General features: G+C 37.0%; 1 protein-coding gene across 3 annotated transcripts in view; it reads right to left on the bottom strand.

Moving 5' to 3' along the window:
* The window catches only part of LOC134356860 (ERC protein 2), an 878,083-nt gene that overhangs the window by 396,307 nt on the left and 459,433 nt on the right, over positions 1-22,343 (bottom strand). For 2 of the 3 annotated variants that reach the window (XM_063068069.1, XM_063068071.1), the window contains exons 14-16: positions 17,516-17,551; positions 15,846-15,875; positions 15,331-15,524 (exon numbers count right to left, since the gene is read on the bottom strand). In XM_063068069.1, coding sequence (XP_062924139.1) covers positions 15,331-15,524; positions 15,846-15,875; positions 17,516-17,551 — 260 coding nt within the window. The remainder of the gene's footprint in view (positions 1-15,330; positions 15,525-15,845; positions 15,876-17,515; positions 17,552-22,343) is intronic. The other variant, XM_063068070.1, reaches the window with a different exon arrangement.

The following is a 22,343-nucleotide window of genomic DNA, read 5'->3' as shown; positions in this document are numbered from 1 at the left end:
ATTGATATCCTTGCTTTGACTGAATCTTGGGTCAAGAGTAGTCACATAAAGCATACAAATTCTTTATGGAAAGATCAGGCACCCTAAAAATGGCTGTATCAAATCACAAATTCATCTCTTGCCCACTTTCCATTGAACGTGCCATCTTGTAGTGCTTCTTTACTCCTGCTCTCTCAATAGAAGACAGTGCCATGTTTGACTATAATCTTATATTCAGAATCAGATTTATCACCGGCATGTGTCATGAAATTTGTTAACTTAGCAGCACAGTTCAATACAATACATAATATAGAAGAAAAAATAAACAACAAAATAATAAATAAGTAAATCAATTACAGTATACATACAGTATATTGAATAGATTAAAAATCATGCAAAAACAGAAATACTATATATTAAAAAAAAGTGAGGTAGAGTCCAAGGGTTCAATGTCCATTCAGGAATCGGATGGTAGAGGGGAAGAAACTGTTCCTGAATCGCTGAGTGTGTGCCTTTGGGCTTCTGTACCTCCTACCTGATGGTAATAGTGAGAAAAGGGCATGCCCTGGGTGCTGGGGGTGCTGGTTCCTTACCTACCCTGTCAAGGCAACATTTATATTTCATTTACCAAAAGTAAAAATAAAACTTCCCTCATCATTTCCTTGCCTGTCATCCTCAATACATCAGGAATTCGTAAACTTCCATCTGGCTAAGACAGAGAACATCCGTTCAACTTGCATCCCACTCTCTGCTTCATGCTAAAACCAAAACTCACACATTATTATGGCACTTATGTAACATGCTTCACCATATTACATCATCTCTAAAATATGAGCAATTATTTCCTTTACCTCCACATCTGAATGTTTTCAATCAACTCGTTATCCCTGCCAATGCACTAAACTGCCCCTAATCAATGTTACAAATGATTGTACAAAAATGATCTGCTTGGCATTCTTACTCAAAAATATTAAAATTTTGTTATAATCTTCACTTGCTTCAGAATCCACAAAATACTGAATCCTCTGACTGCTTTGGGACAAAATTAGTAGGTAAGGCTTTTAAGCAATTAGGCTCCAAGTTCCAAATTACTACTTTACAGTACCTTTTCTCACTCTACCTTGAAACACAAATTAACCTACTATAGTTTCAAGTTAAACTGCTTCACATCTTCCTTAGCTCAATGGCAACTGTAACTGGGTTATGGTTTGATATAATTATATTTATAATCCAAATGCACTAGAACCAATTCACTCTGGGCAGACTGATAATCAATCATGGACTTCCATCTCTAAAACATAACTATCTACCACTTTCACTACTTGAGGTACCAGAATGAATTCCAAAACTTTAAAATTAAAACTATGAACATATTCAATTTATATGCTAATTGCCTTATTTTGGCCCAACTCATATCACAATAGATTTAGCCTTTAAAAAGCAGCTCCTGCCAGTTGGTCGGCACAGGTTTTCAATGACCTACCAGGTACACCATCAGGGCCGAATAACTTCTGAGGGTTCACCCTTATGAAAGATGCTCTGACATCGGTCTCCAATATAGAGATTACAGGGTCACCAGATGCTGCAGGGATTAGCACAAGTGTAGTTTTATTCTCTCTTTCAAAGTATGGATAAAAAGATGTTTGGCTCATCTGAGAGTGAAGTCTCACAGCCATTCATGATGTATTAAGCCTTGAAGGAAGTAATAGCCTGCAACCCTGCCAGAGCTGACGTGCATTTGAGATATTTACTGATTTCATTTCAAATTTCCAGCATCTACTGTTTCTCTGATTTAAAAAAAATCCAACAAGTCCTAGTTTAGACTGCAGTTAATGAGAAGATTCCTTTGATTGATTGGTTGATGCCTCCTCCCTCGATTGTACAATTCCCAGGACTCAGGGGATAAATTTGTAGGATCAGTAAGAAGACAAAGAATGGCAAAGGCTCTTTTAGTTGCTACTCGACATAAACTGGGGGTCTATAAAAATTGTGATATTCCTGGACCTACAAAAATTGCATAGCACATTTCAGGAATCTACCTTTTTAGCTCACTAAGAATGCTATCCATGTAGATTCCTGAAATGTGCAATTACAAAGAATGTAAGAAATATAGGTAGGAGCAGCTATTATGTCACTCACATCTCTTTCCTATTCAAAAAGATTAATGCTGACCTTTACTTGACTGTCACGCTACACACTAACCTTAAATCCCATGATTCTCTTAATTTCTAAGAGTCTAACAATTTTTGTCTTGAATATATTCAGCAACTGAGACTTCATGGCCCTTTTGGGTACATCACTATACTCTAGGGTAAATAATATTCCATGCTTGGTCTTGTAATAAAACCCAACATGCCAATTGTCTTCCAAGCTGTTTTCTTTACCTATAGAATCACAAAACCATGGAATGAATACAACACAGAGATGTATAACTGATGGATATCTGCCTTGATTATCCATCTTCACATCTCACTAGTTCCACCCCCAACCTCTTTACTGTAGCTTTGTAAATTTTTCTCAGTATGTATTTATTCAATTCCTACTTGAAGTCCACAATAAATCTAGCCAAAGTCGTCCCAGAATTTTATACAGGCTCAACATGATTTTCCTGTGTTTATACTGTGGATAGTCATTCTCTGGAATACTCTACCTCAAAGAATTGAGGAGGTTAAATCATTATAAACTGGAGGTACAAACATTTTTGAAAGATTGGGGAATTAAAGGCAATCTAGGGAATCTGGCAGAGAAAAGGTGTTAGTTTTGTGTCAACTGTAAATTTTGAAATTGTGGCTTGCAACCTCAGGTCTAAGTCATTAATGTAAATAAATACAGTACAAGCAAGAAATTCACTATTAATTATTCTCCACTCCAAAAAGCAACTTCACATCCATGCTGTTAATGCCCCTTCAACATTGCTGATACGCCCATTGTGTGAAACCTGGAAGACCTCAGGAAACCCATGTACAATTGATTGGTGGTGTTAGGTTCATCAACTCTATCTGTTATCTCATCTAAAAATGTTATCAAGTTGATTAAAAAAGATATGCCTTCAACAAATAGTGTTGGCTTGTTTGGAAAAGCATACCCATCACTGAGGTGAAACTGAATGTCCAATAGTGACAATAAACTATCTCCTTCCCCATCTGATCATTCCTGCCTTCAGAAGTGAAGCAAGATTTCAATGCTTGATAGTTACACTGGACTTGATTAAGGTCGAAAGAACAATTTAAATCCAGCTTCTTCCTCTCTTCCATCTGATTCTTAAATGGACATTGAACCCATGAACATTTCTTTAACTTATTATTTCTGTTTTTGCACTATTTTTAATTTAACTATTTAATATGTGTAACATCCTGGGAAAGGTTTCACTGCTAACGTAATGGTTTCTCTGTAGCAGCAGTGCTAGGGTTATGACTAGAGATAACAGGGGCTTTGGAATGTGCGGCGTCCAATGAGGGGAGGTTTTTCTTTCTTGTGTGACCGAGAGCAAGGGATTCGCGGACTTTTGTTCGGCAGAAGATGGAGAAAGAAGATGCCAGAACGGACAGGTCAAAGACTACAGGATGGAGTGGACTTGGAATGGGGTCGGGAGTTGACGGCGCCCAGGGGAAATCAAAGGAGGACTAGCGGACAGGAAAATTGTGAGCTCCAACGTGCGCATTAGACTGTTTCCTTAAAATGGACCCTTTTTCTGTTTGTTTTCTTCACTAACCCTACAATCAAATTAAGAATTATAAAGCTCAATTGCTTAATTGCATATGGTGTACTGTTTGTTATTTCGTGGTACTGATTTGTAACGGGGAAAACATCATGCAGCATCCACACAAACGAGGTTTCACCAGTTTGGCGGGAGCGGCAATTGTCTTCCCCTAAACTAATGCAGCCCGCCAAACCTGGGGGTTACATATGTATATATAATAATTGTATTATATATAATAACTGTAATTGATTTACTTATGTTTTCCAATGTTATCATGTAGTACATTGTACTGCTGCCGTTAACAAATTTCATGACATATGCTGGTGATATTAAACTTGATTCTGATTCTAAAACATCATACTATCTGTTTTCAGATATTGAGATATTAATAATGTTATTTTAATTTTAAGGCAGTGATTAGCTATCTTAATTCAGTGGTCTGGTCAATAGTTCAATCTACAGGATTCTACAAAAATTTCATTTGGCTTAATGTCAAAGACAATCAATCAGAATTCAAAAATGCAGTTTGTGTGGGGTTTTAACACTACTATAACTGCTTTATTAGGTTAACTCAGTAAAGGGCCTATATAATATTAAAAACAATTTAAAGATAAGAGAAATTCCCAAACATAGCTTTTGAAAGAATATCTAATAAATTTATGTCTTTTGACCCCAAATGTTTGCTCAATTGCATGTGGTTAACTTATGAATTCTCAAACCACCAACAATGAATAAACAATATATTTTTAAAAAGTGTGTAGATCATCTGCTTGTTTAGTTTTTAATGAAGTTTACAGTTGTTCATTTCTTCTAATGGTTTACTTAAACATCCAAATCCACAAATTTTTCCAACAACCAGACACGTAGCTAAATAATGCACTAAATAGTTTAACGAGTTCCCCCCCACAGTTTACCATTCATCAGGTTAAAATGCCTGTGGGTAAATTGTTACTCAGCTAATTAAAATGGTGACGTCAGCAGAGCAGAATATTTCAAAGCCTGGTGGGGTGTATGTTCAGCATCTGATGAAAATTGCCTCTTTCAGGCGGTGATCTTCCATCAAGGACAACATGGAAATAGTTAGCAGCAGAACTGCAGCAAAAATACATGTGGAACAGATACCCTGCCAAAGTAGTTAGCTGCTCCATTACAGAGAAATGCCTATTTTTGTGAAATAATTTGCACATGATTATTTTCATTTTCCTCAGCTGAAAAGAAAGTTGGACATATCCAAATCCTAATTATTAACTAAATAGAGTCATCAAAATATTGGGAGGCGGTACATGAAACTTATGAAAAAAATTCTTTATCTTCCATCCTATTCATGTTTTGATTCGACTTTGTTCAATGGTTGAACTTTGTCACAAATTTTTTTACCTTAAATTTTGGAGCGAGATATGAACTTCTGCCTTTCCCTGTTAATTCCCCAACAATGCTTTTCATCCAACGTTTATCAATACATAGAGAAGGAGCAGTAGATCACAGTAGACCACTTGGCTCCACCATTCAATAAAATTATGGTTGATCTGACTGTAATGTCAATGCTTAATTTCCACTTTTCTGCAGAAACATACACTCCCTTGCTTATCAAGAGGCTGCCTACTCTGCCTAAAAAAATATTTAAAGCATTTGCTCCCAGCACCCTTTGGGGAAGGGAGTTCCATGTGAAAGGAATACTTTCCCTTTAACTCTGTCTTGAATGGACAAATCCTTTTTTTTAAACAGCGCCAGCAGTTCTAGAATCTTACACATAGAAAACAAACTAGAAAATAAAAGGAAACCATTGAGCCCTCAAGCCTCCCCCATCGTTTAATGTGTCGCTGGGCTCATCTCTTCTTCTATACCAGTTCCCTGTAGCCCTCAATGCCTCCAGTAATCTACTCTCCACAGTTCTCCAGGACAGAGAATTCCAGAGGTTCATCACCATCTGTGAGATGTTCTAACATTTCAATTTTAATATTCTGTTATCTTTGCTAATTACTTGTTGTAAGTATATGCCAACCCTTTTTCTCTCTCATCCCAAAGGTTTGAAATAACATTCCATATTGTTCAGAAGAATGAGGGACGACCTCACTGAAACCTATTGAATGGTCTTATTTGTCTTATATGCACCACACTGTGTGTGGAAAATGATGCACCTCCAGTACCTTTTAAACCTTTCCTCTCTCACTTTAAACCCCATGCCCTTTTGGTTTTGTGTGTGGGAAATTGTGTCTCAGAAATTTGATTGAAGTTTTGAAGACATGATGAAGGCAAATCGGCCTAGGCCTTTGACATGGAATTGCATGTTGGTAGGTCTGGAAGGTCAGATCACATGAGATCCAACACAAGCTAGCCAATTGCATACAAGTAGTTTGAAGTAAGGAGACACAGGGTGACAGTAGAGGGTTGTTTTTTCAGACAGTGGGCCTGTGACCAGTGGTGCGCTGCAGTAATCAATGCTGGGTCTACTATTGTTCATCATTTATATCAATGATATGATGAGAGTGTCAGTGGCATAGTTAGTAAGTTTGCGGATGACACTAGAATTGGTGGTCCAGTGGACAGTGAAGAAGGTTATATGATTACTATCTTAATCAACAGGGCTGAAGGGGTGAGGAATGGCAAATGGAGCTTAATTCAGACAAATGCAAGGTGTTGCATTTTGGTAAGACAAACCAGGGCAAGATTTAATGGGAAGGCAACGAAGAGTATTGCTGGACAGAGATACTTCAGGGTGCAGTCCATTGCTGCAGTGGCACAGGAGAAGGCTGCAGCTGGCATGCTTCCCTTCATCAGTAGGATACTGAGTAGAGGAGCTAGGACATTATGCTTCATTGTACAAGACATTCAGAAGGCCACAAGTGGAGTCCTGCACACAGTTCTTCTTGTCCTGCTATAGAAAAGATACCACTTTTAAAGGCTCCAAAAAGATTTACAAGAATGCTACTGGAACTAGAGCATTTGAGTTATTAAGAGAGGCTAGATAAGCTACAATTTTCTTTTCCTTGGAGTGTAGGAGGCTGAGGAGTGAGCTTCTGTTTATAAAATCCTGAGGGGCATAGATAAAATAAAAAGGCACAGGGTCATCATCATCATGTGCCCTGTCTCTCCCTGGGTAGGGTAGTCTAAACACCTGAGGACATGGGTTCAAAGTGAGAGGGACCTTAGGTGGCAACCTTTTCCACACAGTGGATGCTAGATACTTGGAACAAGCTGCCCAAGGAAGTGGTAAAAGTTTCCATAACTGCAACACTTAAAAAGCAATTTGATACTTTAGTGGATTTGAGACAGTATGTTATGAGTGGTGGTTAGTGTAACACTATTACAGCACCAGTAACTCAAGTTCAATTCCACCGTTGTCTGTAAGAAGCTTGTATGTTCACCCGGTGCCTGTGTGGGTTTCCTCTGGGTGCTCCGGTTTCCACCCACATTTCAAAGATGTATGGGTTAGTAGGTTAACTTATCACATGGGTATAGCTGAGCAGTGTGGGTTCATGGGCCTGTTACTGTGCTGTCTTTCTCAATCAATAGGAAAGGTTTCGAGGGATATAGGCAAAATACAGGCAAACGGGACTAGTTCAGTCAGGCTACTTGGTCAGCACGAATGAGTTGGCTGAAGTTTTCCATGATGTAAAGCACCACAACTCTATTATCAAGTAGTAGAAAGAATTTGCATCTTTAAAGCCTTTAGTACAACAAAAGTGCTTTACAATTAAATTAAAATTTGAAGTGCAGTCACTGTTTATAATGTTGGAAGTGAATGTACTGACTCAATAATCTACCTTAGTGATGTTAACTGAATTTAAATATCAGCCATGATATAAACTCTTCAAAATAATGTCAAGGACATAAAGAAGAACAGTTCAATTTAACATCTCATCTAAAAGAAGGCACCTTCAACAACACAACACTCGCTCAATACAAGATTCTCAGTATCAGCTAGGTGCTTGGCTCAAGTCTCTGAAGTAGGATGTGAATGCACAGTGCTGAGAGACAATTGTGTGCTATGGTTGATATACTTGGTTATCAATAAATGCCAATGATCAGTGAAGAATTCCATGGCCAACAAAAGGCATCTACAGTCCATTACATCCTACCCCAATTGGAGCATTTTATAGCAAAGGTAGTTATGGCAACAAATCTCAGTCTTTGGGCAGTGAATTAGAGAATTTTGATCAAATAATCTGTTTCAGTTTTAAAGACAAATTTAGTACAATCTGATTTTTTAATAGTCATTTGTTGCTAGGGATATGTATTCTGATAAAATCCTCCTGAGAATAGGAATAATCAATCTCCTCACATATTCACTACTGTGTCTGATTGTCTATTATCATTTGAGATCTTAATACAACACAGGTGTCACTTCAATATTCTGAAACTGCATGGAACAGAGAAACTGTTCATCTCTTGATTGTAAATTAATACTTGCTGTAGGCTAACATAAGCAGAACATTACATATTTTTCAAAAATCAAAATTGTATGAAAACCACCCCATATAAATCAGCAGGGCACATGCATGAACAGCAGTGCACTGTGAATATTTGCAATGCATGCTGAGATAGAACACTCAATTTCTCAAGAAATCCCAAATCGACCTCCCTCCCCTCCCCTCCAAAACCCCTATTCTGGCACAGGGCTGAGATTGACGCGCTGCTGATTGGTGATTTAAAAAAAAACATCTAGTGGGGTGGCACATACCAGCGACCCAGGTTCAATTCCAGCCACTGCCTGTAAGAAGTTTGTACATTCTGCCCTTGACCACGTAGATTTCCTCTAGGGGATTCGGTTTGCTCCCACAGTCCAAAGTCGTACTGGTTGGTAGGTTAATTGGTCATTGTAAATTGTCCCGTGAATAGGATAGGGTTAAATCGGAAGTTGCTGGACAGTGTGGCTCGAAGGGCCAGAAGGGCCTACTCCATGATGTACCTCAAGAAAAAAAATCTCAATAACATGTTCTAGATTCTCCAAAATGACATCCTCCCTGCAGCTAAGCAATGTAATGAATATAAACCTAAACACGTTTTGGATTCTTAGCTGCAAACCTATATGGATCTACAGCCTCAGATTTTAGTTGCTATAAATAGCATCTGTTGACAAACAACCTTGAATTGCATTGTGATGGCAAATGACTTAGTAATGCGATTAATCACTCTTGTTACAACTGTATCCAATGTTGCTGAGGCCACACTTGGAGCACTGTAATACAGATAGAATGCTGGATGAATGTAGCAGGTCAGGCAGCATCTATGGAGGGAAATAAACTGTTGACATTTTGGGCCAAAGTGTGATGAAGGTCCTCGGCCCAAAACATCGATGGTTTACTTCTCTCCGTAGATACTGCCTGACTTACTGAGTTCCTCTCGCATTTTGTGTGTGTTCCTCAAGATCTCCAGTACCTTCAGTATCTCTTGTGAATACTGTGTGCATTTCTGCTCAGTAAGCTATTGAAAGGATGTCATTATATTAAGGATAGATGACGAGAGATTCAGAAGGATTGTTACCATGACTGGAGAGCTTGAGTTATATGGAGAGAATGGATAGGCTGGGGCTTCTTTCCCCCCAAAGCATAGCTGGCGGAAATCATGATATAAAATCATGAGTAGCGTGGCCATGATCAATGGTCACAGTCATTATCCCAGGGTAGGGGAGTCTAAAACTACAGGGCATAAGTTTAGAGCAAGAGGGAAAGATTTATATGGAATCTGAGAGGCAACATCTTCCCACAGAGGGTGATGGATGTGTGCATGAAGTGACCATGGGAAGTGTTAGCGAGTACAATTACAACATTGAAAAGATTCTCAGACAGGTACATGGACAGGAAAGATTTAGAGGGATATGGGCAGATGCAGGCAAATGGGGGTAGCTCAGATTGCCATCTCAGTCAGCATAGACAAATTGATCTGAAGAGCCCCTTTCCATGCTGAAAAACTCCATGACATATTGGTGAATATAGTACAAGAACAGAATGCAACGAAGTTCAGAACTGCACTCAATGAGTTTCTTTGTCTTCATTTTTGGAGAAGTCAAAATTTTCATCTGTTAATTTTTTTTTACAGATGGGTTATTCCAGGTCTTGGTCATTCAGTGATTTTGTATTACTTGGTGAAAAGCTTTAAAAGCTTTTGAAGGGTATAACTAGGTATTTTATGATCCATGAATTAGCAGTCAATAAAATAGTAAATGCTAAAAAAAACAACTTGTAGCAATAACATACAATGCACATTTACAATTACGGTTGTAAAAAAGGGTAAGTGTTTTATAATTTGATTACTGACTTAATTTTCTTGCAAATTATGTAAGTCAGCCAGCATTTCTTTCATAATCCAAATCAAGGCAATTATATAATTAATTATGACCAAATAAGTTCTGGAAACATTATTCAAATGAAATCAACACATTTAGCTTCATTGTAATCTTTAGTTACTCTTGCAATACCCCGTACTTCTAAGTGAGAAGTAAAGAAAAAGGAATAGTTTGAACAATTATAATCTTAAATATTTGACAAGAATTTGTTTCTTTCTATCCAGTGAATTTACTTTATAGATCATGGAAATACATGAAATTTTATAATGAGCACATCACATAACTTATCTTCTTATAAATTTTCACTGACATTGCTCTAGCAGCAAATGGTTAGTGGCATGATGAAAAAGGAAGAAATAATTTACAAGCAGTATTGTGCATTTTATGGCGTTCAGTAGTAGCTGGAGCATCCAAACGTCCATATCCAAAGAGCAAAATATGTTTAACGTTGAAACGCTGCTCAAAACTTTATTGGGGTTAATGGATCCTTTAAGAAACAAATATAAAATTTTCAACAGAAATAAAATAATAATACCAAGGTACATATATTAGTTTATCCACCTTCTACATAATAGTGGAACCATTTTGAATAGACCACTAATTCCAAGATTTTCATCCCAATGGTTTCTTTCCTCATGCCACACTAATCGTTCTTGACACCTGAAGGACAAGGGATGAAGTCCTTCATTCACCCACTTCAATGTTTCTTATCTATGTGATGCCCCTCAATGACATCATCTATAAGCAGATCATCTTTTATTTGTATTACAGTGATACCCAATTCTAACTTGCCAATAGTTCCTACAACCTCTGTGCTGGCTTCACATTACAAGCACAAGAAATTTTGCAGGTGCTGGAAATCCAGAGTATACAAAATGCTGCATGCAGGAACTTAGCAGGTTAGGCAGCATCTATGGAAAGGAATAAAGAGTCGAAGTTTTGGGCTAAGACCCTTCACCAGGACTAATGAATTAAACATGGAAAATTTCAAGCACAACATGCACCTTTAAAATAGTAAAAGTTCTTATATAGTATGTCACAGTAAAGTGATCAAAGAAAATTTAATCTCAGTCAAGCATGGGAGACAGCCGTTCATGAGTAAAAGCTTAGCTTGAGGCATAGATTTTAAAAAGAGATTCTAAAGGATCAAACTGGGCATGTCCTGTGAGGCAGTTTCAGAGTTTACAGCTCAGATGGTTAAAGTTATTATTATCAGTACTATCAAAAAAAACCCCCTCTTATCCAACAATTGCATTCCCCCCTTCCTGCATGACCTTTGGTAGAACCACATTGTTACCTCCAAATCCAACAGTTCCAACATAACTATGTTTTACTCTTCACAAACTGAGTTTCACATATATAACTTGGCTGTCTATACCCTATCCTTCAGTGCCCTAACCATCCATCACCATATATTTTCTGATTTATTTTGGCTCCAGGTCTAACCAGGCATCAATTCATAAACATTACAACATTAAAATTCTACTTCAACTTTTTCTTTAACACTCATGTTAACCCAATATTATCTATTCATCCAACTGGGCCCCAGGTCTTCAACTTCTTCCACAAGTCTCAGCCATTCTACTCTTAAGATGCTCCATTAAAACTTCCCTGGGTCAAGTTCTTAAATGTCTCCCCCAAAATATAACTTTTTCACTTGGTCATGTTTTTTAGTCCAGTTTCACACATTAGAATGGCCGTGGGCTATTTCCCCACATTGCATGCAAGTCTTTCTTATTAAAAACAATCAGACACTGTTCCTTTCAAAACCACTCATAAAATTACTTCAGACCAGCTGCTTCAAAAAACAAATCCTGCTAATACTGCTTAACATGGTTAATTAAAGTGGTTTGCTGCATATATTCTGCAGTCTTAGCTGTACCAGAAGAATGGTAAGTGCAATTGCCCAGGCAGTTAGCTGTTGGATCAGGAAGCAAAACAAACAGATAATAGCTTGCAATAAGCACAAGAAGTGACCGGTGAGGACATCAACAGCCTACCTTGTTTGGAAGCAAACAGCAAAGTTCCTAGCAATCACTGAAATTTGATTAATGCCCCAGGGGGTATTGAAGTTCCAGACATAATACAGGTGTCCCAAAAGAGGTGGTGGTGTAAGGCTATTAATTAATTACGAACATCATGGCAGTACTTAGAGATTACATCCTGGAGGGATCATTCAATGAGGCAATATGGGTTGAATTTAGGAATAGGAGAGGGGCAATCACTCTGTGGGGTAATACCCTAGGCTTCCCAAGAGTAAGCAGGAATCAAAGGAATAGATCTGCAAGCAAATCACAGAAAGCTGGAAGAGCAATAACGATATGGTAGTGGGGGATCTTAACATTCCCAATATTGACTGGAATAGCCTTAGTTCAAGTGGCTTAGGTGGGATGGAATTTGCCAAGTGTGCCCAGGGAAGTTTTTTTGAGACAATGCATAGAGTTTTATAAGCAAAAGGGCACTATTCAACCTGGGCACGAGTTGGAAGTGTCATTGGCAGAATAGTTTGTGTCTAGCAACCGTAGTTCTGTAAATTTCAAGGTACTGTGAAAAGGGATAAGCTTGATGCTCAAATTAAGATTCTAAATCGAAAAAAAAACACTAATTTCAAAAGCATATGAGAGAACCAGTTAAACGTGTGTTGGAAACAGATGGTTGCAGGAGTGTTTTAAAAGAAAATACTGGGATAAGGGCCAACGAGTTCTTGTGAGGATGAAAGATACCGATGGCAAGATGGATGACAAAATATGTCTGAAGGTTTGATCAGGAAAAGAAAGGAAGGATATGTCAGATATAGGCAACTGTAATTCAAAGAGTCACTTGAGGAATATAGAGAATGCAGAAGGGCAAAATGGGGCGATGAAATATCCATGGCAATAAAGGTTAAGGAGAATTCCAAGACATTCTATACTAGTAGCAAAGGCATTGACAGGCACAAGTTGATAGTATTAAGGTGGAGGTGTTAAGAGGTTACAGAACGTCTCAGATTTGGTAAATCCACAATGCCAGCTGCGATCAATCTCAGGATGCTATGAGAAGCAAGGGGGAAGGTAGGTGGAGCTCTGATGAAGATTTGGCTTCTTTGTTAACCACAAGTGAGGTACCAGATGACTGGAGGAAAGCTACTGTGTTTCCTTTGTTTAAAGAAGGCAGCAGGAATAAGACAGATAAGTGTCAATGACAGGTCAGTGAGCTTTACAATAGTGATAGGGACATTATCTGAGTAAATTCTAAGGATGGGCTGAGCATAATCTGGAAAGGCAGGGGCTGATCAGGAATGGTCAGCACAGCTTTTTGCAATCGATCGATCATTTGTCAAAGTAATTTGAATGAGTTCAAGACCGATGAAGGCAGGGAAGCAGGCACTATCCATTTAGACTTAGTAGTGTGTTTGACGAGATACCATAAAGGAGGAAAGCTAAAGCACAAGGGACTCAAGGCAGGTTAGATTAATTGGATCCAAAGCTGGCTTTGTGATAAAACGAAGAGGATGGAGGTGGAAAGATTTATTTCTGATTAGAAATCTGTCACCAACAGTGCATGCAGGGACTGGTAGTAGGAAATTCACTGTTTGTCATGTATATGAATGACTAGGATGCAACTGTGGGATGTATGATTGGTAATTTTGTAGATGACACAAAAATGGTGGGATTGTGGATAGTGAGCAAGGTTATCAAGGTAAAAATTAGATGGAAAGTTGGCAGATCACTGGCAGATGGAATTCACTACCACCAAATGTTGCATTTTGTAAATAATATAGGGGTACTGCAAACATAGTAAATGATTGAGAATTAAGTAAGATTACACAGTAGAGGGACTTTGGGGTTTAAGTCCATAGTTCCCTGAAATTGGCAGCACTGCTGAAAAGGGTAATGAAAAAGGCATATTGCATGCTTGCCTTCAGAGGGTAGAGCCCAGAACAGAAAAGCACAGATGTTATGTTCCAAAGTATTGGTTAGACAGCACTTGGATATTGTGTGCAGTTCTGGTCGCCTCTCTATAGGTAGGATGTGGTTGCATTAGAGAAGTTGCAGAGGAAATCGGAATGAAGGGCATAGATTGGGCTGGCATGGTAGTATGGCAGTTAGTGCAACACTTTATAGCACACCAACTGTAAGATTGAGATTCGATTCCTGCCGCTGCCCATAAGGAGTTTGTATGTTCTTCCTGTAACTATGTGGGTTTCCTCCAGGTGCCCTGGTTTCCTCACACATTCTAAAGACGTGCAGTTAGGGTTTTAAGTTGTGAGCATGCTCTACTGGCAGAAGTGTGATGACACGTGGGCTTCCCAGCACAATCCTCCAATCCCCGCTGATGTGATTTGATGCAAATGATGCATTTCACTGTATGTTTCCATGTACATGTGATAAATAAAACTAATCTTTAATCTCTTTAATCTCTAGGTTATGGGGAAGGCATTGATCAGCTACGCAGGTTTTCCAAGCATGAAGGAAGCTGAGGGGGTGACCTGACATTAGTATATAATATTATCATTGATATAAACTGGGTGGATAGTCAGAATAGTTTTCCCTTGTAGTTGTATCAAAAGCAAGAGATTTAAGGTGAGAGCAAAGAGATTTAAATGATCTGAGAGAAATGTTTATTTTTTATGATATTAGTTTATATTTGTAACTTCCATCCAGGGGTTAGTAAAAATAGATAAAATCACTTCACTTAAAGAACACTCAGACAGGCACTTGCATATGCATGGCATAGAAGGATATGCCATGACCTAATGTGGGCAAATGGGATTAGTGGGGAAGCATGTTTCTGTGCTATATAACTTCATTAACTCTATGGCTAATCTACACCATCACTCCAGCGAGACATCCATGAACATAGGATCAATTCTCAAAATGGATATTGGCAACATTCTGTTGGGCCTCATCAATTCATCTAAACCTAAATCTTCTGCATGAACTAAAATATTTCTTAGCTACCACAATCTAACTCCTGGTTACTTATTCTCTCTTTCTCCCTAGCCTCTGAATTAGGTTGAACCAGAATATTCACAAATGTTGTATTCCTCTTATAACTAAGAACAGATCCTAACATAGATATGTTAAATTTCAATTAATAATGCTCCTCTGAAGCACCTGTGGAGGGCTTCCTTTCATTAGTGAAAGCTGACATGCATTCAGAATGCGTTATACTTTATCTTTGTGTAAAAACTCAAAAAAAATTGAATGTTATTGCCATGTTCAAGCTTTGGAAATAGTTCAAAGCAACAGTTGATGGTTTGAAATTTTGGAAGAGTTTTATACAATCATGTCAGTAATGGAATAACCTCTTCCCACAAAGTAGATTCCACAGTTTCTGTTTTACTTAATTCTCTTATCATGTTAAAGAGGAAGTTAACCCTTACCTTTCAAGTTCCGCTATTTTCTTATCTCTGTCATTTTTCTCCGTCTCCACTTCTTTCAGGATTTCTAAGAGTCTATCTACTTCAGCCTGGGATTTATCAGACTCCTCTTTGTAGTAAGCCACATCCTTCTCAAGTTGTCTCAGTTTCTCACACATTTCTGGGTTCAAGCGTGCATCTTCTTCAGCATCATGAGCCTAATTTGTGGATAGGAAAGAAAAATGAAGCTGATATCATCAAAATAAACACCACATTTTAATCTCTGTAATTTGACACCACAGCACAACACTCAAAATACACTGAAACACAAACACACACTTCCAAACATAGCAGAACAAGCCTAACAAACATGCTTTAAAAATGCTGCACAATTTTCCCATTAAAGGATTTCAGTTTTACTGTATAGACAGTGATTGACATACGACACTGTAAGAAAATTTGCAGCCTAAATTTAATACTTGAAACTTCAAGCAAGCACACACAAAATAATGAAATAAGCACCACATTGTTTGGCCTACCCTATTTTCCTCATAATTCCTAATTGGTATCTTGAAAACAAAACCAAGCACATAAAACAAAATAAGGCAATCAAAGATGAGAAAGGAAATTTAACTAAAGTAAATCAAGTTGCAGTATGAAAAAATACAGCATTATTCTGAGGATACTAAAATTCTTTGCAGTGATATTTTGCATCACTAAAATATTTTAGATGCTAAACTGATCAAAACAGGAAGAAAATCTGCTTCTTCCAACACAAGAGAGAAGTTTTTTTTGTGTTTTGAACAGAAACTGCTGGACTTTTTTTCTATACATTTCTAAATGAGAAAGCAAATAGGGCCCTGTTACTAATTATATGCATCGTTTTTCAGTAAACTTTTAATTCTTTGTACTGCCAAACTAAACAACATTCTGTTATATATTATCAATCTGAAGTACTTAAACATATGCCTTTAAAACCAGTGGTTTATTACCTTTAATTTATTAGGTATGTAGCAACAGATTAAGAGTGGGGAGATGAGAACAAATTCCTCATTCATTGCCAATTTAAATACTGCTGAAATAAATCCAAAAAAGACAATGCAAAGTAGTCTTTATGTTGTTGTATACATATCAGCAATAAAACATCTTAATGTCTGATTTCAACATTAAAATGTTTTCCATTTATTGTCATTTATTTATGTTAGAATGGCAGGATGAAGAAAAACAGATTGACCAGCTTTCCAAAATGTAATGAACACAATGAAACAAGCTACTGTTAACAGTATTAATACCATGATCGAAGTCTCAAGAGAGCATAGTTAACATATAATAGTTCATTCAGATGCCAGCAGTCATTGGATACAGTTTAAGAATAGAATCACTTCAGTCTATTCTTCAGTTATGATCTATTCTCAAAAGCTGCTGTATTTTTGTGACAGGACATATGCCCAGAAGTAATGAATCAAAATTTGATTTTACTGTTAGATAAAACAGTGGCATTTGTGTACACTTAAAAACCTAAACATTAAATTCGCAAAAATGCAAGAAATAATATAATGACAATTTTTAAAGATGCAAGATGGCAAACAAAATCAGTCACTAAAATATTAGGAATCTGAATAATTTAGTGAACAAAAATCATTCAGGAATTTAAGTGACTTGAAACAATGCAACTGAAACATGCAAGCTTCGTAATATTTAATTTAATTATAAAAATGTTTAACCCTCTAAGTGCTCCCAGTTCTGCAATGAATTCTTCTGTCTGACAACAGTCTAGGCACAGAACAAAGGGTGTCTGTGTTTCCCATTACCATTCTTCCTGATAATCAAGGATTTTTTGAAAAAGAATTTCTTTTATCTAAACCTTTGCTACAAAACATACCACTGTCACCAACTTGCCAATTATTAAATCCTAACACGTTGAAAATGTTAGAGTATGCCAAATTAGACAGAATTTAGTCTGTGCATAAACTGTCCAAATTTCTGTAGACCTAAAAGTTACATCACAAAAACTAATTTTGTCAGTTTTAATTAATTACCATTTAATCAAAAACAACAAAAACCTTGAAGTCTACAGAGTTGACTTTCAATATGGCTGAAAATTAAGATCTGAAATGTTTGCAGAGGTGCACTTGGGTTAAAGCACAAAACTAGGTCAATGGGCCCTCATGCTTTCATAAGTTACAGTGGTCATTTTAGAACGACTTACTGGTGTGTACATCTGATTGAACAACTGCTCAGCTTGCTACATTGTAAAGTTGGGAAGAAATGAAGCACAGACAGGAAGAAAGAAAGATTTAGGAAAACAGCATTAGCTCAACAAATTCAATGAATTTGCACAGAAAATAATGTGTCTATCAAGTAGAAATTTCAAGTTTACAAAGAATTCACAGTGAAAATGAGAGGCATAAGGAAACATAAATGTTGTTTTTGGCTTATTAAAAATAACTTGAATCAGAACTTTAAGAAGTTTGCTTTACATATTTTATTCACCCTCCCCAAATTAAATAGTCCATGAAACAAAAAAAGTTTCCCACCACTGATGATACATTTAAAGTGTTCTGCTCTAGTGATGGATTACTGACAGGCCTGTTGATTTATTAAGGCTATAATTCATCAAAAGGCATCAAAGTTAGTTGTGATTATAAGATTGATTAAATCAGATTATTAAATGTAAAGTCTTATTCTTCTAATGCCAACATAATTGATTTAACAGATATCAAAGCAAGTGGAATTTTGGAATAATAGCCCATCGATGGCTGTTGCCTTTAACCAACTAACTTTCACATTCATTTACACGTCATTCCTTTTAACTGCTTATTTACTGCCAATATCAGTATGTATTTATTCAATTCTCAAATTTAATTCAACATTCTCAATTCCTCTCAAAAACAAAATGGCATCTTTGGTTACACACTCAAAGATGAGGAAATGAATATGAGACTAGTGCATAACTTTGAAGCAGAAACTTGGGATTATAGCTTGTGGGGGGGCTACTATTCTATTATCTTGTGAAAAAGAGTTGATTTCTCAATAAATGTCATGTATGTTTAACATAGTATAACACCTTGACAGTTTGAATTATTTGGAATTCAATCATTGCATGCATTTTAACAATCATTGTAATATTACTATTCAGAGAAGATCAGCGCATAGACTGCCCGATAAAGCAGCCCCAATGGGATGCAATTCAGAGATTTTCCTTCCACAACTAATAGAAAGCAAAGAAATGCAATGGACGCCCTTAAACAAAAACTTATTAAGTTTTTGTAAATATAAAACACCTGAACTGGTACTTTTAGCTACCTACCAGAGGTACAATTTAAATAAATATTATGCAATTTAAAAGGAACAGACACCAGATTCAGCATCTAAAGATTTCAATATTAATATGATCATAATAATCATTAACACTTGCCATAACAAAAACAGAAAATACTTCACAGGTTTGGTAGCAGTTGTGTAGAGAGTTAACATCTGAGGTTGATGACTTTGCCCCAAATTCTGATGAAAAGAAACTTCATAAAAACTGTCATAGTCAAGTGTGTCCCCAGAACCAGATGCTCAGGATGAACCATAAGATCTGCAATTTGCTGAGGGCCAGATGAGTGGTATTGAAGTCTGGTAATCAAGCAAGATACAAGAGGTCCAGGTACAGTACGATCTCCAGAAAGCCATTTCACTTGCAAAGTGGCAATTCCAGACCGAACTTGAATCACTGAAGGATGCTCGACAGCTGGGGCAGGGATTGAATGTTATTGCTTCTGACAGAGGGAAACAAAGCGACATAAGTGACAACAAGGCTTCACTCCCTTCTATGCTTGCTTTGACCATCAAAACATGGACTCCCATAGCCCCTGATTTCAATCTCTAATGCAAACATGAGAGCATCTCTCATGAGGGAGAATCTGGCCATTACTAAAGAGCTGTGCTGATCAACCTGCTGGAGTGTTCACTAATATCTTTAACCTCTTGCTTTGGCAGTCTGAGGTACCCACTTGTTTTAAGCGGGCTTCAACCATACCGGTGCTTAAGAAGAATGTGGTAACTTGCCTTAATGACTATTGCCCAGTAGCACTTACATCCACTGTGATGAAGTGCTTTGAGAAGTTAGTGATGAAACATATCAACTCCTGCCTGAGAAGTGACATGGATCCACTCCACTTTGCCCACCATCACAACAGGTCCATAGTAGATGCCATCTCATTGGCTCTTCATTCAACCCTGGAACATCTGGACAGTGAAGATGCATACATCAGGATGCTCTTCATCGACTACAACTTGGCATTCAATACTATCAATCCCTCAAAACAAACAATAAGCCTCAGTACCTTGGCCTCAATACTTCTTTGTGCAATTGGACTCACAATTTCCTCCCTTGCGTTGGCTGAGTGGTACCACAACAACCTCTTACTCAATGTCACCAAGACCAATAAGCTGATTATTGACTTCAGGAGAAGAAAATTGAAGGTCCATGAAGCAGTCCTCATTGGGGGAATCAAAGGTGAAGAAAGTCAGCAAATTTAAATTCCTCAATGTTAATAATTCAGAGGATTTGCCCTGGGTCCAGCATGTAAATGCAATTACGAAGAAAGCACAGTAGCACCTCTACTTTCTTAGAAGTTTGCCAAGGTTTGGGGATGACATCTAAAACGTTGATTAATTTTATAGGATGTGTGATGGAGAGTATATTGACTGGTTGCATCACAGCCCCGTATGGAAACACCAATGCCCTTGAATGTTAAAAATAATGGATACGGCCTAGTCCGTCACAGGTAAGGCCCTCCCCATCACTGAGCACATCTACATGGAGTGCTGAAACTAGAAAGTAGCATCCACCATCAAGGACCCACACCATCCAAGCCACACTCTCTTCTCAATGTTGCCATCAGGAAGGTGGTACAGGAGCTTCAGGACTCACTCCACCACCTTTGGGTACTGTTTTTACCCCTCAACCATCAGGCTCTTGAACCAGAGGGGATAACTTCGCTAGCCCCAACACTGAACTGTTCCCACAACCAATGGACTCACTTTCAAGGACTCTTCATCTCATGTTTGACATATTTATTGCTTACTTATATATTATTAAACTTGTTATTTCTTTGGTATTTGCATAGCTTGCTGTCTTTTGTACAATGGTTGTTTGTCCTTCCTATTGAGTATGGCCTTTCATCGATCCTATTGTGTTTCTTGCATTTAGTTCACATGCCCACAAGAGAACGAGTCTCAGGGTTCTATATGATAATGTATATGTACTTTGAAAATAAATTTACTTTGAACATTGAAATGTCATCAACTCAAAATTCTATTTCTCCCTCAACTAATTCTGTCTGGTATGCCAAGTATTTTCAGCATTTTTTTGTTTAAATTTCAGATTTCCAGCACCCATTTTTTTCTTTTTGATTGATATCTTCTTAATCATATTTTTTCCAAATTCTGTAAATTACTTCCAAGAATGATATTCCCCAAAGTGTTGATGAAGGGAGAACTTGTGAAATTGATGTTTATAATTCTAGAAAAGTGGTGCAGAGAGAACGATAAAATGCAATTTTGTGAAATGAAAACGAGTAATATTTTTTAAAATCACACCCTAAGGTTTTAAAACATTCTTTTGACACCTTCTAACTATACCCTCTTTTTTTTGAATAGCAGGAATAGGTTATAAAGGAGAAGAGAGATACTTTGCAGATTATGTGGTGACAGGTATATTAGAACTATTTTAAAAATTAAGAAAAGTTTTATGCCAATGGGATACATTTCAATGAAAGAAATACATTTAAAAACAGATTATTTAAAAACATATTTGGCATTTAAGACTTGTCAAAATCTAATAATTTTAGCATCAAGGAAGTAAACACCAAGTGAGAGGAATATTTAAACACGTTCTCACCAAGTTACTGTACTTTATTTTTTAAAAATTAAATCCAAACATTTCTATATTTTAATGCACATTTTTTGCTCATGCATAATCTGAAGAATGCTTAATGAAAATATGTTAAATAAAATTAATTATCCACTTAAATAAAGATTTCCCTAAAAATTCTCATTACCAAGGAGATGACCAAGAATACGAAAACATCAAACAGCAGACATTTGGATTCTGTCTTCTTAAGTTTAGCCAAAATAAACTAAGTTGCATCACAAAGGGAGCCAGCAAAAATTACAGGGCCAGCAGAATGCTTATCATTACATTATTTTACATTTCTGAGATAATTATCATTTCATTGAAAATCAGCAGCAGTGATTCACACAATAAAAGTTTACTAGTGTTCAGCTTTCCAAAGTTTATTTTAGAATAGATTTGAAAAGTTTGCTTATATTTGTTCTTTGCCTTTATTTAACAAAGAGTGTATGCCAAGTGTTTACGTGAAACTTTACATGTTTCAGTGGTTGCATTGCAAATACTCTACTTTGCCAGTTTTGATAATAATCGGTTTGGATTCCAGCAAGCAAGAAATTGTCAAGTATTGAAGATCTTTCTGTTGTTTACTTGAAACAAAATTGCATGGTCTGAAATTCCTCTTGGAATGAACAATAAAAGAATGCATCGTTCTCTCTGCAATTAATATCCTACCAGAAAAATTGCAGAAATATATGACTTTAGAATACAGTATTTTGCAAAAGCAACTTCTAAGGTTAATTATGACAAAAATATTGATTTTGCCATTTCTCAACAAAAACAAACTTATTCTTGACATGTCAAAGATCCAATTTACATATTGCAAATTACAGAACTGCTTACATTGGGAAATTCCTTCTTTCAACCAGGACATATAATTATTAATGATGGGATCTGGTTAGATACTTTGGAGATCAGATCTCAAAAATTATTTATTTTTTTCCCACTACCTGACACCCATACCCATTCTAACATCACACTCCACATACAATCTCAGAAGTATAAAATCGCCATTGAAATATTGTAACATCATAAAAGAAATTCCACACAGTGAAATTTTGTAGAGTTTGAAATGAGAACTACTTATACTACCTATAATATGTAAAAAAAAATCGATCATCATCTCTCACTGGATGTG

Source organism: Mobula hypostoma, chromosome 15, assembly GCF_963921235.1.
Source record: "Mobula hypostoma chromosome 15, sMobHyp1.1, whole genome shotgun sequence".
In the NCBI taxonomy this organism is placed as follows: domain Eukaryota; kingdom Metazoa; phylum Chordata; class Chondrichthyes; order Myliobatiformes; family Myliobatidae; genus Mobula; species Mobula hypostoma.
The sequence above is the reverse complement of the archived record's forward strand: the minus strand, read 5'-3'. Positions and strand labels throughout refer to the sequence as shown.